The sequence below is a fragment of the Coptis chinensis genome, chromosome 2 (assembly GCF_015680905.1).
Source record: "Coptis chinensis isolate HL-2020 chromosome 2, ASM1568090v1, whole genome shotgun sequence".
Lineage (NCBI taxonomy): Eukaryota > Viridiplantae > Streptophyta > Magnoliopsida > Ranunculales > Ranunculaceae > Coptis > Coptis chinensis.
In genome coordinates this window covers 2839995-2853498 of record NC_141457.1, presented here as the reverse complement: position 1 = coordinate 2853498, position 13504 = coordinate 2839995, and the positions used below count along the sequence as shown (strand labels likewise).

At 39.8% G+C, this 13504-nt stretch overlaps 1 protein-coding gene across 1 annotated transcript; it reads left to right on the top strand.

Annotated features, from left to right (window-relative positions):
• Positions 1-326: 326 nt before the first annotated feature.
• Positions 327-3952, top strand: LOC147514373 (methyltetrahydroprotoberberine 14-monooxygenase-like). The gene is made up of 2 exons (XM_086582586.1): positions 327-1420; positions 3110-3952. Exons 1-2 carry the CDS (start codon positions 377-379, stop codon positions 3731-3733), a joined length of 1668 nt encoding a protein of 555 aa, XP_086438712.1. The 5' UTR covers positions 327-376; the 3' UTR covers positions 3734-3952.
• The last annotated feature ends 9552 nt before the right edge of the window (positions 3953-13504 follow it).

Below are 13504 nucleotides of genomic sequence, written 5' to 3'. Positions count from 1 at the left end.
TAACGTTTGAAATATTTTATTATTTTAAGCGATCAACATCTTGTGTAAACCGCGTGATCATATTTCTTGGTGTAAGCCGCGTGATCATATTTCTTGAGCATGCAGAGTAGGTGTGTGTACAAGTGTACAACAAAACAATCAGGACTTTGGCACGATACTTTTTGTGTTTTTCCCAAGGACTTTGTGAACATTGTAACGTAGATTGCCCTTACATTTCAAGGTTTTGTATTCAAATGCGGCGTTGGGAAGAAGACAAGGGGAGTTCTGGAGCGCATATAACGTTTGAACCAAGAGACCTCTATAAATTAAGGTTTTTTAGCTACCAAAATACACTACTTGCTCTCCAAACAAGTCGTAGGAACAGTAATCTTTCACCATGACTAACTCCTCGATTCCCACTCTAAGTCACATACATGCAAAATCTCCATCTTTACCAATGCACAATCCCACACTTCAGCAATGGCTACTAACTTCAATGGTACCGGCGCCTATCATTGTTAGTTTTTTCATAGTGGTTATCTTCTATATCTTTAAGAAGAGAAGTAGAAACACGATCAAGACCAAGAAGGCACCTGAAGTAGTGGGTGCATGGCCTTTCATTGGACATCTCAATTTAATAAGTGGCCCTAAACCGTGTCATAGAGTGCTTGGGGAACTAGCCGATCGATATGGCCCAGCCTTTACCATCCATGTTGGTACGCATCCAATATTGGTGGTGAGTAGTTGGGAGCTGGTGAAGGTCTGTTTCACTACACACGACAAATCCTTCTCCAGCCGTCCAGTTCACAAAGCCATCAAGTTCATGTTCTACAATGAAGACAGTGTCTCATTCTCACGTTATGGACCTTATTGGCGTGAGCTTCGTAAGATGATTACTTTAAATCTTCTAACACATCACCGTCTTGAAATGCTTAAGCTCCAAAGGGTTTCTGAGGTGGAAGCTTGTTTTAAGAAGCTGTACGAGCTGTGGACGAAAAGAAAATACGATAATGCATTGGTATTGGTGGATATGAGTAAATGGTTACTTGAAATTCCGTTCAATGTGATTACCAGAATTGTATCTGGAAAATATAATTTTGCTTCCAAAGTTGAAAGGTACAAGAATGTGATGGAAAAAACACGTAGTCTTATGGATACTCTGGCTTTGTCGGACGCGATACCTTACTTAGGATGGTTGGATCGGTTGCGAGGACTGGACAATGCTATGAAGCGGGCAGCCAAAGAACTGGATTCCGTCCTTCAGAGCTGGGTTTTGGAACATCGTCAAAAGAGGGTGGCAGTCTCAGCTGGAACTGGAGGCCTTGTAAATGTAAATGAAGAGGACTTGGAGGAGGACTTTATAGACATTATGTTATCGATTATGGAGAAGAACCAATTACAAAGTGACGATCCTGATACTTTAATCAAGGCTGTTGTCCAGGTATGTGAATCACAATCTGATCAGATTAGTCAATATTTAAGTGAATCTGTACAAGCCGTCAAGCCATGCACTTAAACCAGTTAATTGACAGTGTCATGGACAAGTAAAGTAGGGTTAACTAGTATTACCCCCCACTAGATGAGCCAATTAGGATTTCCCCCCCACTAGATGGGAAATTAGGGTCTCCCCCCTAAATACACACAAAAAAAGAGTCAAAGTGGGTTGACCGAAATTTTTTTGTGTGTATTTAGGGGAGAGACCCTAATTGACCGAAATTTTTTTGTGTGTATTTAGGGGAGAGACCCTAATTTCCCATCTAGGGGGAATCCTAATTGGCTCATCTAGTAGGGGGTAACACTAGTTCACCCAGTAAAGTATAGTATGTCGTCCCGGTCCTTGATCAGAACAACCATTAGATGTCAAGATCACCCGACAAGCCAATGTGGCAGAAAGCCCCGGCTAGTATTAATTATCTCAGTGTCTCCTATAAATAAAAGGGTTAACTAGTATTACCCCCCACTAGATGAGCCAATTAGGATTTTCCCCCCACTAGATGGGAAATTAGGGTCTCCCTCCTAAATACACACAAAAAAAAAAGTTAAAGTGGGTTGACCAAAAAAATTTTGTGTGTATTTAGGGGGGAGACCCTAATTTCCCATCTAGTAGGGGGAAATCCTAATTGGCTCATCTAGTAGGAGGGTAACACTAGTTCACCCTAAATAAAATTATACACTCTATTCAAAAGTCTCAACTCCCACAAAAAAAGTAAAAATAAAATGAAATAATGAAAGAATTGGAGAAATTCAAGCACCCATTTCTATTTCAGCCTCCCCCAACAATTTTGGTTCCATCGACGTGTGCAACACGTTGTTGGTCTCCTCCATAGTTTTTCTTAATCATTCGGTGACTCAAAACAGTTCGAAGAGTTCAACAGCTCGCGTGAGAGAGGAGAAAAATCATCGAGACCAAAAAGAGAGGACGCTACTCGTAATAGAGTTATATCCGATTATGAGACGAAGGAAGAATAGAGAAAAATCATCTAGACCAAAAAGAGAGGACGTTATATTCGATTATATTCGTAATAGAGACAGGCTATTGAAAATGGCTCAGTTGGATTACGTTTTTGGCGCGCCTTACCACTCAATCTCCCTTTATGTCCCTTTGAAGTATTAGCTACCGGCGTACCAATTCACTTTGCATAACCTTGGCTTAGACATGTTCGAAATATCACTTTTACGTATGGGGAGCCACAACTTAGCATATTTGTCAGCACAAGCACCGTTGATGATGTATATTACGCAGACCCCTTGTTGCATTTGTTCAAAAACTGCCCACGACACCAGTGGCTAGGACTCACAAAAAACTACCAATTGGTCAGAGCAAGGAAGCCCAGTACTTCGCTCAGGCCTCCTCAACTGATACGGCTGCCTCACAGTACAAGATAGTGTTTCACTATAAAATTGTGAACATAACATGCGGAAAGATGAAAGCTTGCACTATCAAATTTAACAACCCAAAGTTGTCTTTTATAACCCAAAAGTTTTACCGACTTTGCTAGCCCTTTTAAAAACAAACAAATGCAAAAAAGGTTAAGTCACACTGTCACAGGATTGTGCTCGATGTTGACCGGCCACATTTAACATTGATCTTAAAATAAAACTTCTTACATGTCTATATTATATGGTACAGGAAATGATCCTGGCTGCGTGCGACATTACAACAGTAACTCTTACATGGGTCCTCTGTTTGCTACTAAATAATAAGCATGTGCTGAAAAGGGCTCAAACTGAATTGGACACACAAGTTGGGAAGGACAGACAAGTAGACGATTCAGACATCAAAAATCTACCCTATATCCAAGCCATCATTAAAGAAACGATGCGACTGTACCCACCAGGACCAGTTTTCGAACGAGAGTGTAGTGAGGATTGCGAAGTTGGTGGCTTCCGTGTCCCAGCAGGTACGCGACTATGGATCAACTTATGGAAGTTACAACGAGACCCAAATGTATGGCCTAAGGACCCGCAAGAATTTCAACCTGAAAGATTTTTCAATGACCAGACGGACGTTGATTTAAAGGGTCAGAATTTTGAATTAATTCCATTTGGATCGGGTAGGCGTATGTGCCCTGGTGTCTCATTTTCTCTTCAAGTCATGCATTTGGTGCTTGCTCGAATTATTCACGGATTTGAGTTGAAGACTCCAACGGGTGCAAACATCGACATGTCTACCACTCTGGGAATGATAAGCTGGAAAGCAACACCACTCGAAGTACTCATGGCTCCACGTTTCGAACCTGTGTTTTATATGTGATGTAATCTAGTATTTGCCCACTTCGTCAGCTTCTTTATTTTGATTTTCAAGTAATTTTCTTTTCAGAGTTTCTTCTTAGTTACACAGTGATCAATTTCTCCTTGCGGAGGTTAGAGGATTTCTGGTTTAATTATTGTGTGAAATGCTGTATCTTACAGTTACTATTTTCTTTTCTTCTAGTTGCGTCTTATTATGAACGTTCGTCGGTTGAATTGTTTACTTGTTAAGTATGGTTTTTCTTCCGAATATATTTTGGGTTAAGGCAGACCAATGTTTTGAAAACCGAACCGGTAATCGAACCGATTTTTTGTTAAAATGGTTCAACCAGATTCAACCATGGTTCGACTCGGTCGGACCGATTTATGTTTATTTAGTAAATTTTTTAATAATTACAATAATAAAATGAATAAATACATGTGTTAATTCAATATTAATTGGTATTATGTATCAAAATAAATTTCTTATACAAGAAATACATAGTAGTATGTTGGTTTGGAGTTTGGATTATCTTGTTTAGGTGTTAGGTTCAACTCCTCACATTATCAATTTTTCAAAAAAAAAAATTATATAAGGATGATCCGGTTTAGAATTGAACCGGTTCAACCGGTTTGCCGGTTCAACCACAGTTTAAGCTTAGACCGAGGGTCCGACTATAAACTCAACTTTTAACTGAACCGAACCGAAAATTTACCGGTTCCGGTCGGACCCCAGTTCAACCACCGGTCCGGTCCAGTTTTCTAAACACTGAGGCAGACCCCAACGTGCATTAGTTCTCAAATAAATAGTGTCATCCCCGCCCCCGCCCACATGGACATGGGAGTTGAAAATAGTGGTACAAATTCAAGATCATGATCAGTTGCTAGAGCAGCAAGATGATCAGTTGTTGCTGGAGAAACAAGATGATTAGCAGCACTATTAGCTTCCCTATATTCATGTACTGCATTGGCACTACAAACTGCCTAATGATCTCATTGATGTCAGAAATCAAGTACTTAAGTGAAGAAGATGATAAAGTAACAATGAAAAACACCCCAACGTGCATTAGTTCTCAAATAAATAGTGTCATCCCCGCCCCCGCCCACATGGACATGGGAGTTGAAAATAGTGGTACAAATTCAAGATCATGATCAGTTGCTAGAGCAGCAAGATGATCAGTTGTTGCTGGAGAAACAAGATGATTAGCAGCACTATTAGCTTCCCTATATTCATGTACTGCATTGGCACTACAAACTGCCTAATGATCTCATTGATGTCAGAAATCAAGTACTTAAGTGAAGAAGATGATAAAGTAACAATGAAAAACACCTGTGGTTTATTACTTAATGAAATCAAAAGTAAAATATGATGTTCAAGTGATAAATGACTAAGTTACATAGTCTTTATTTATATCTGTAGACTCTATGCAGACTCTCCACTATTAGCAGGACTTTCTCCTAAAGATACTCAACTACTAAGACTCCTGATACTCTCAACTACTAAAACTCAGACCGAGTCAGACTCCGAAAATAACTCTAGACTTAAACAACTAAAAGACTTATTCAACTTCGAGGAGGACCGCAATAGTCCGCACTAATTTGTAACACTCCCCTTAGTGCGGACATTATTATCAACAATAATAAAGAGCACTACGGAACTTATCAAACTTAGCTCACGGAAGCGCTTTGGTGAACACATCAGCAACTTGATCATTTGTCCCTATTTTCTGCAAAACAATCTCTTGATTTAAAACTTTTTCCCGAACAAAATGATGATGAATCTCGATGTGTTTTGTATGAGCATGAAACACCGGATTGCCAGCTAACTTGATCGTGCTTTCATTGTCACAACTGAGAGGTATTGGAGAATTTAAAGTGACTCCAATATCTTGAAGTAGTCGCTTAAGCCATATGCATTCCTGAGTAGCCATAGTTCTTTGCCACATATTCCGCTTCAGGTGTTTTGAAAGAGCTACGGTTTCTTTATTCTTACTACACCAAAAGACTGCAGCAGAACCGGTACTGAAGCAATAACCAGTTGTTGAGCGTCGATCTATGACATCTCCAGCCCAATCAGCATCTGCCAAGCCATGTAATGAAAAGGGTACATTCGGTTTATAGAGAAGGCCAAACTGCAGTGTGCCTTTCACATAACGAAGGATTTGCTTTGCTACAACCAAATGACCAACACATGGGATATCCATAAATTGAGGCACAACTCCTACAGAGTATGCTAGGTCAGGTCTTGTGATAGTTAGGTAAAATAGACTACCCACAAGCTGACGATACTTGGTGGCATCATTCAATGGCTCACCTTCAATTTTCTGTAACCTGAGTTGTGGTTCCATGGGAGTGGCTATCGGTGTCGAATCTCCCATGCCAAAACGATTCAACAAACTTGTAGCATAAGACTCTTGAGAGACAAAGTACCCATATGTTTTGACAATTTCTAATCCAAGGAAAGAGTGAGCCTCTCCCAGATTCTTTATTTCAAACCTTGTAGACAACTCATCCTTAAGACGAGAAATTTCAGCATTGTTGTCGCCGGTGATAATCATATCGTCTACATAAAGAAGTATAGTGTACATGGACGAAGTAAACTTGACAAATAAACTAGGATCTGAGCTTGAAGAAGTGAAGCCACAAAAAGAAAGGTATTGTGCAATTTTTCCATACCAGGCGCGTGGAGCTTGCTTGAGGCCGTACAACGCCTTTTTGAGCCGACATACATGATTAGGGAACTCATGTGAAACAAATCCATGGGGCTGCTTCATAAAAATTTCACGGTCTAGATCACCATAAAGGAAGGCGTTCTTCACGTCAAGCTACCACAGGTTCCATCCATGGCATGCAGATAATGAAAAAATAGTTCGAACTGTCACCATCTTAGCAACTGGACTGAATGTTTCCTCATAATCCAGTCCGTATTGTTGAGAAAATCCGCGTGCAACCAAGCGTGCTTTATACCTATCAACTGTCCCATCGACCTTCTTCTTTAACTTGTAGCTAGAGCCATTTACAAGTTACTACCTTAGCGTCCTTTAGCTTTGGTACTAATTCCCATGTATCATTTTTATGCAAAGCCTCAATTTCTTCAGTCATAGCAGCTTCCCATTTAGTTTCTCCTTGAGCTTCTCTATAGCACTTAGGTTCATCATCACACGTCAACCCCATGAGAAAACAAGAGATCACACTAGAATAGTTAATCTTAACCACATAATCATTGAGTTTATCAGGCTGCCTTCTTGCCCTTATTGACCTTCGAATATCAGTTGCATCGTGTGAGACAATTCCTTCAGATAAGGAACTGGTGCTCCCCCTTTCTCCATTAGCAATATCGCTAAATAATGGCTCAAGAGCAGTAATATTACTCCTTACATGCTCAGCAATATAATATGACGACACCGCGTCAAACACCACATCACGAGAAACAATAAACTACTTTGTTTTAGGATCCATACACCGCCAGCCCTTCCTTCGGGGATCATAGCCAACAAAAACACACTTTCTAGCCTTGGGATCAAGTTTAGTTCGACTACTCTTTGGTACATGAACATAACAAAGGGAACCAAACACCCGAAAATAACTCACATGTGGCTTACGGTTGTAAAGAGATTCAAAAGGAGATACTTCTTTACCTGGCCAGGGGGGCAACCGATTAATGACATGACAAGCACATTGGATAGCTTCTACCCACAGCTCCCTAGGAAGATTTTTGTCATGCAACCAGGACAAACAGACTGCAGTGAGATGTGCCAACTTCCGTTCAGCCACTCCGTTCTGCTGGGGCGTCTCTGGACAGGTCATTTGCCGCTGAATCCCATGCTTCTTACAATATATGAAAAACTCATCAGACATGTATTCACCTCCATTATCAATTCGAAGACACTTTATATTTAGACAGAACTCCTTTTCTACTTGCAACTTGAACTCAATAAACTTAGAAAGAGTTTCACTTTTTTGTTTGAGAAAATAAACCCAAGTAAAATGAGAGAAGTCGTCCACCAGAATCATCACATAATGAAGGCCACTGTAACTAGGTGTTCTTGTTGGTCCCATTAAATCTGAATGAACCAACTGAAATAAAGTAGAAGCTCGATTCGTCGATCTCTGAAAAGGAAGCCGATGAGATTTTCCATATTGACAACCAGGACATACCACATCTGTATTTAAATCCTTAAAGAAAGGAACACCATCAAGCAGATTCTGTGTAGAAAGTTGTTGCAACAACTGATAGCCAACGTGAACTGAGCATGCCAAACTGAAGGGCTAGTATTCTGGCTTGTTTTTCTAACATATGCTTCACTAGCAGATAGGACATATAAAGAATTCTTCCTTCTCCCGGTGAAAAGAACATCAGCTGCAACATACTGCATATTATCAAGAATCTGTACATCATCCGGACCAAAAAGAACATACTTACCCGAAGCAGCTATTTGAGAAACTGAAGTGAGATTCTTCTTTAGGCCTGGAACATGATACAAATCTTTGAGGGCAACTCCTCCATCATTTGAGCTATCACCCTTAATAGTGAAATGTCCTTCTTTCATTACCGGATGTAATGAATTATCAGCTCTCACAATAACTCACTTCCCTTCATGTGGACAAACATCTGAAAGTAAGGTGACATCTCCAGTAGCATGATGTGAACAACCCGAATCAACGATCCACTCATTCTTGTAATCAATGCAGCCATGATCATCTGTGTTTGCGTCAGTCTTGTGCATAATAGAAGCCATATTATCTGGCTGATTTATAACCTCAAACGAGAAACACTGCTCCCATTTAGGTTCATCCAAATCTGTAGTTTCATGGACAACATTTGCATTCACACCAGCAAGCTTTACCCATCAATTTTTCTTTATATGGCCTGATTTTCCACACCTAGAACAGGTCACCTTCACACGACAGTCACGCTTGAAGTGTCCCGGCTATCCACATCTATAACAGGTTTTCATATTACCTTCAGTCTCCCCCTCAAAGCTAACTTGCGTGCTTTCGACTGAAACATGCTTCGAAGGAGACCTGCTTTTGCCTTGATCTCTAGTAGGGGTGGGAATTTGGCCCTAACGACCCTAACCCGGCCCTGACCGACCCGACCCTAAGCCCTATAAAGCCCTTACAACTAAAGCCCTCACAGAGTTTAGGGCAGGGCCGACCCGACCCTAATGCCTTCTAAGGCAGGGTCAGGGCTAAGGTTCTGAAACATAGGCCCGACCCTAACTAAGCCCTAACCAAGCCCTAGTTATAATTTCACTATAAAATACACAACTAAAACTATCCAACTCCTTGTTACATATTTTCAATTAAAATAACACTGTCCTTTGTAATTTATCACTTACCGTATGGGTACTTCTAATAACTTGTCTTATATCATAAAAACTTGTAAACCTAATTGTTTCTATCTCACAACTCACGTACACCTCACAACTCCCTGTCTAACCTAGTTGCCAAGAACAATAATGAGCACTGGGCACTAGCCTAATGAAAAATAGGTTGACGTCAGTAAAAACTCATTCCATACTCTTATTTGTCTTTGTGTTCTTCAATGTTAAATGTAATTTTGGTGAGATTTGAGTACAAGAAATAACGGATTTATGTCAGTGAAAGCTCATTCCAAAATGTGTCTTGTGCATTTTAACTGTAATTTTGAAATATAAATATGAGTCTCTATGTACTTCAGTTTATTAGATTGTGGATATGCATTTTAAATTGTTGGACTTATCAAGAATTATTACTAGATTGGTTGTTATTCAAATTTCAAAGTGGTGGGACTTTGAGTTTGCAAATCTTTGAAAATTTTTTGTAATATAAATGAGTTTTAAAATTGATGCAGTAAAAAGAAGAAAATATATAGGCCCGGCCCTAAACTGTTAAAGAGGGCTTAGGGTAGGGTCAGGGCTTGCAATCTAGACTTATGACCCGGCCCGATCCGGCCCTATGGGGACTTTAGGGCCGGGCTGGCCCGACCTTAATAACTGAAAGGCTTTAAATGTTTAGGACCGGGCTAGCCTGACCCGGCCCATTGCCCACCCTTAATCTCTAGTATATAGAACATCATCTGTCTGAGAGAGAGGTTTGCTGGACATTTGTTTCACCAATGCTTCCTGATTTGAGAGCAGATTTTCTAACTCAATGATCGAGGGTTGATTTGCCCATCTTTGCACCGAAGAAATAAAAGGCATAAATTCTTGTCGCAAGCCACGAATAAGATAACGACGTAAATGTGCATCACTAATAGGCTCCTCTGTATCCAGCTCTGAAACTTCAGAGCACAAGTTCTTAACTTTCAAAAAATATTCTGGAATTGAAAGATTACTTTGCGTCGTCCCAGCAAGTTCGTTCTCTAAAAATTGCAACCGCATTGTATTCTTTTGACTGAACAGCCTTTCAAGTGTCTCCCACACTTGCTTTGGTGACGTCACATCACGAACATGCTCAATATAATCCTTGCTAATCGATGTGCGCAAAGCAAATAAAGCTTTTCCACACTTGACCTTCCACTTTCATCTTGAATCAACATTTTGCGGAGTGTCCTCTGGAATTACCATTTCAGCACCAGCTATAAGCTCCCACAAATCCTGCCCTTGTAAATAAGCTTCCATACAAAGCTTCCAATAGTTGTAGTTGTTACCAACCAGCTTGTCCACAATAGCATGAGAAGCACCGTTGCCAACATTCATCTTGGAAATGTTATGACCACTTCAAACAAGAACAAGAAAAACAAAGAGAAAAACAAACTTCCTAGACGAAGCTTCACTTAGTAACACGAACAAACACCTTAGTAACTTGGCTCCAATACCATGTCAGAAATCAAGTACTTAAGTGAAGAAGATGATAAAGCAACAATGAAAAACACCTGTGGTTTATTACTTAATGAAATAAAAAATAAAATATGATGTTCAAGTGATAAATGACTAAGTTACACAGTCTTTATTTATATCTGCAGACTCTCCACTACTAGCAGGACTTTCTCCTAAAGATACTCAACTACTAAGACTCCTAATACTCTCAACTACTAAAACTCATACCGAGTCAGACTCCGAAAATAACTCTAGACTTAAACAACTAGAAGACTTATTCAACTTCAGAGGACACGACAATAGTCTGCACTAATTTGTAACAATTGATAGCAACAGTAACGTATGAGCACTCTGCAGTCCCATAATTCCCTTTCTTGTTTTTTCAAGATGTTAACAGCCCCTCATAGAATCCGAGGCCACTTCGACCTTTAGTAGTTGTAGCTTCTGACACCCTTGCAGACCAAAAGTTCCTGATATATCACAGACCTTGGACCACCAGCTCCAGTGTAGGTGTCACAGCCCGAATTTCTAAACAAATAAAAAAATGAATATTTGAAATATAAATATCTCAAACATCACTTGGTTCAATTGTCTAAAAACCCAGGCTATGATGGGGTGGATACAATACATGTCAAAACCTAAAACCCACATCACAACATGATCAACTTAACAACAAAAATCTCCAAATTCCTCAACTATCACTTTATTAAAAACTTTCTTCCATCCCAATACAAACATAAACAAACTTTAAGAATAACAATTTCCAACATCGTATTCTCATGTCATATAAAAATGTAACCTACGTTATTACATCCTTCCAAAAGATCAGACCTAATAAACTAAACTCCCAGACTGCTCCAGGCGAGAATCCCAATCACACGCCAGGTTTCCATCGCCTTCCACTGTGTTCCTAAGAACACACCCACGTTAAAAATAAAGCAAACATGGGTTGACAAAAATGGAATTTGCTTGGTATGAGTAGACTAACCACATATAAACATTATCATACTTTAATTATCCAAACAATCACATTATATTTTCCCATAACTTAATCTTTTTCAGCTTGGAAGACAGGTAGTTCCGTCATTTCAATCGGCATAGTGTCTTCCCAAGCAAAACTTCCATTATATTAACTCATTCAAATCACTTGTTTTAATATCTAAAACATTGCATTAAAACTTACCGATATCCACTGCTGTATAAGGGTAGGACCGCGTCCCTGCACAAAAATATTATTAAGTCCTACCCTCCTGCAAAAGAAAGTTAGAACTTCTAACATTTGTCGATATCCTATAGGTATTCAAAAGTAAACCCAAGCACACTCGCACAATCAAATTAATTTCTCTTATTAATTAATCAATTACTTTTCTTATACACATATTTCACAACCTATGTACCTTAGGTCATTCCCGCCACATTCAAGGAATACCCAACCCTACATTACCGTACACTCAAGGAACACAACTAACCTGCAAGGCGAATACCTTAGTTCCTCTCTAGGGTAGTCCAAACAATCTGGTCATTCATGGCACATTCAATGAATACCCATATATAATGCTAACGGGCCATTTATGACACATTCAATAAATGCCCACCTAACCTATGACATCAACAGTCAAAAAACTCAATTCCAAAACTTGAGGCGTGGAGAGTTCTAAAAGAGTGCGGTAAATTTATTTACGCATTATTGAACTTTATTTTATATATCATTTTAGAGAACGAATGAGTATCTTGATTCCTGTATTTTTTTATTTCTGGCGTTATTAATTTCAGAGATGTCTTAGTGTCATAACGTTGCATATCATAAAATACTGCAAAATCACATAGTAGTTAATACACATACACACGTATATATAGAGGTCTTAGCCTAAAGTCAAGTATACTAATAGCCCTAGACCTATCTTAATAACCCAAATCATAATCCGAGTTAAAAGGTCAAATTGGGTCAACTGGTCAAAGTCAACCCTGGTCAAAGTCAAAGTCAACCATCATGGTCGAAGTCAAACTGTCGTTTCCATGTTCAACAGGTTCGGGGTCATAGCCATGGTTCATGGCTAAGGTCAAAATGCATGGCTCATGGGCTCATGACTAAGGTAATGATTCGGACCCAACTAGCCAAGCCCAAACCTTAGAACTCGAAAGTCTAAAACCAACTTATTTATTCCACCTGATCCAATTGGGGACATAAGGACCAGCCCACATAAATTAGAAACCGGCCCAAAGAAAACTAATTGGAAAAGGCCCAAACAAAACTTAATTAAATTGGTCCAAAACACAAATGGGTTCGGCCCAAAAACTAAACTGAAAATGGCCCAACACTTAATCAAAACTGGCCCAACACATTAATGAAACTGGCCCAAGAAAACTAGTTAGTTTTTGGCCCAACCAACTTAATCTTAAAATGGCCCAAAACTTAAGACAAAACCGGGCCCAAGCCTCAAGCCCAAGCCCCAGGCCCTGCCGGCCAACAGTTCACCTTCTTCCCCAATTCTCTTCCTCCAGCCACCCAAAACCGACCACCACAAGCTCTAGCTCCTCCTCCAACTTCATCACATCGGTTTGACTCATAAACAAAAACCTTATAACTTTAATTAAGGCATAAACCTCAATTCCTTAAATCTAAACTTCTCCAAAGCTAGATCTGGACATAAATTTCGGCCACCATTAATGGTTCTTCAAGCTCCACTCGACAGCACCACACACACAACCAATAACTACCCTTAATCCAACAAAACACTCAACAAAACAATCAAAAACAGTTAAAATCAATTTACTAGAGGACGTCTGGGCGTGCCGCCATTGATGCTCCTCTCCGAGCTTCCAACAAAGACCCAATCTCCAAAGACCTCACCTACAACCCATCCCAACGGTCAGGCCACCAATTCAAACCCACCGCGAAATGAAAAAAAGTTAAAAAAAGCGATGAAGCGATGCGGCGGGACCATTTCCTTATTTTGGGCTCGCGACGACGCGCCGAATCCAACTTCGACAGT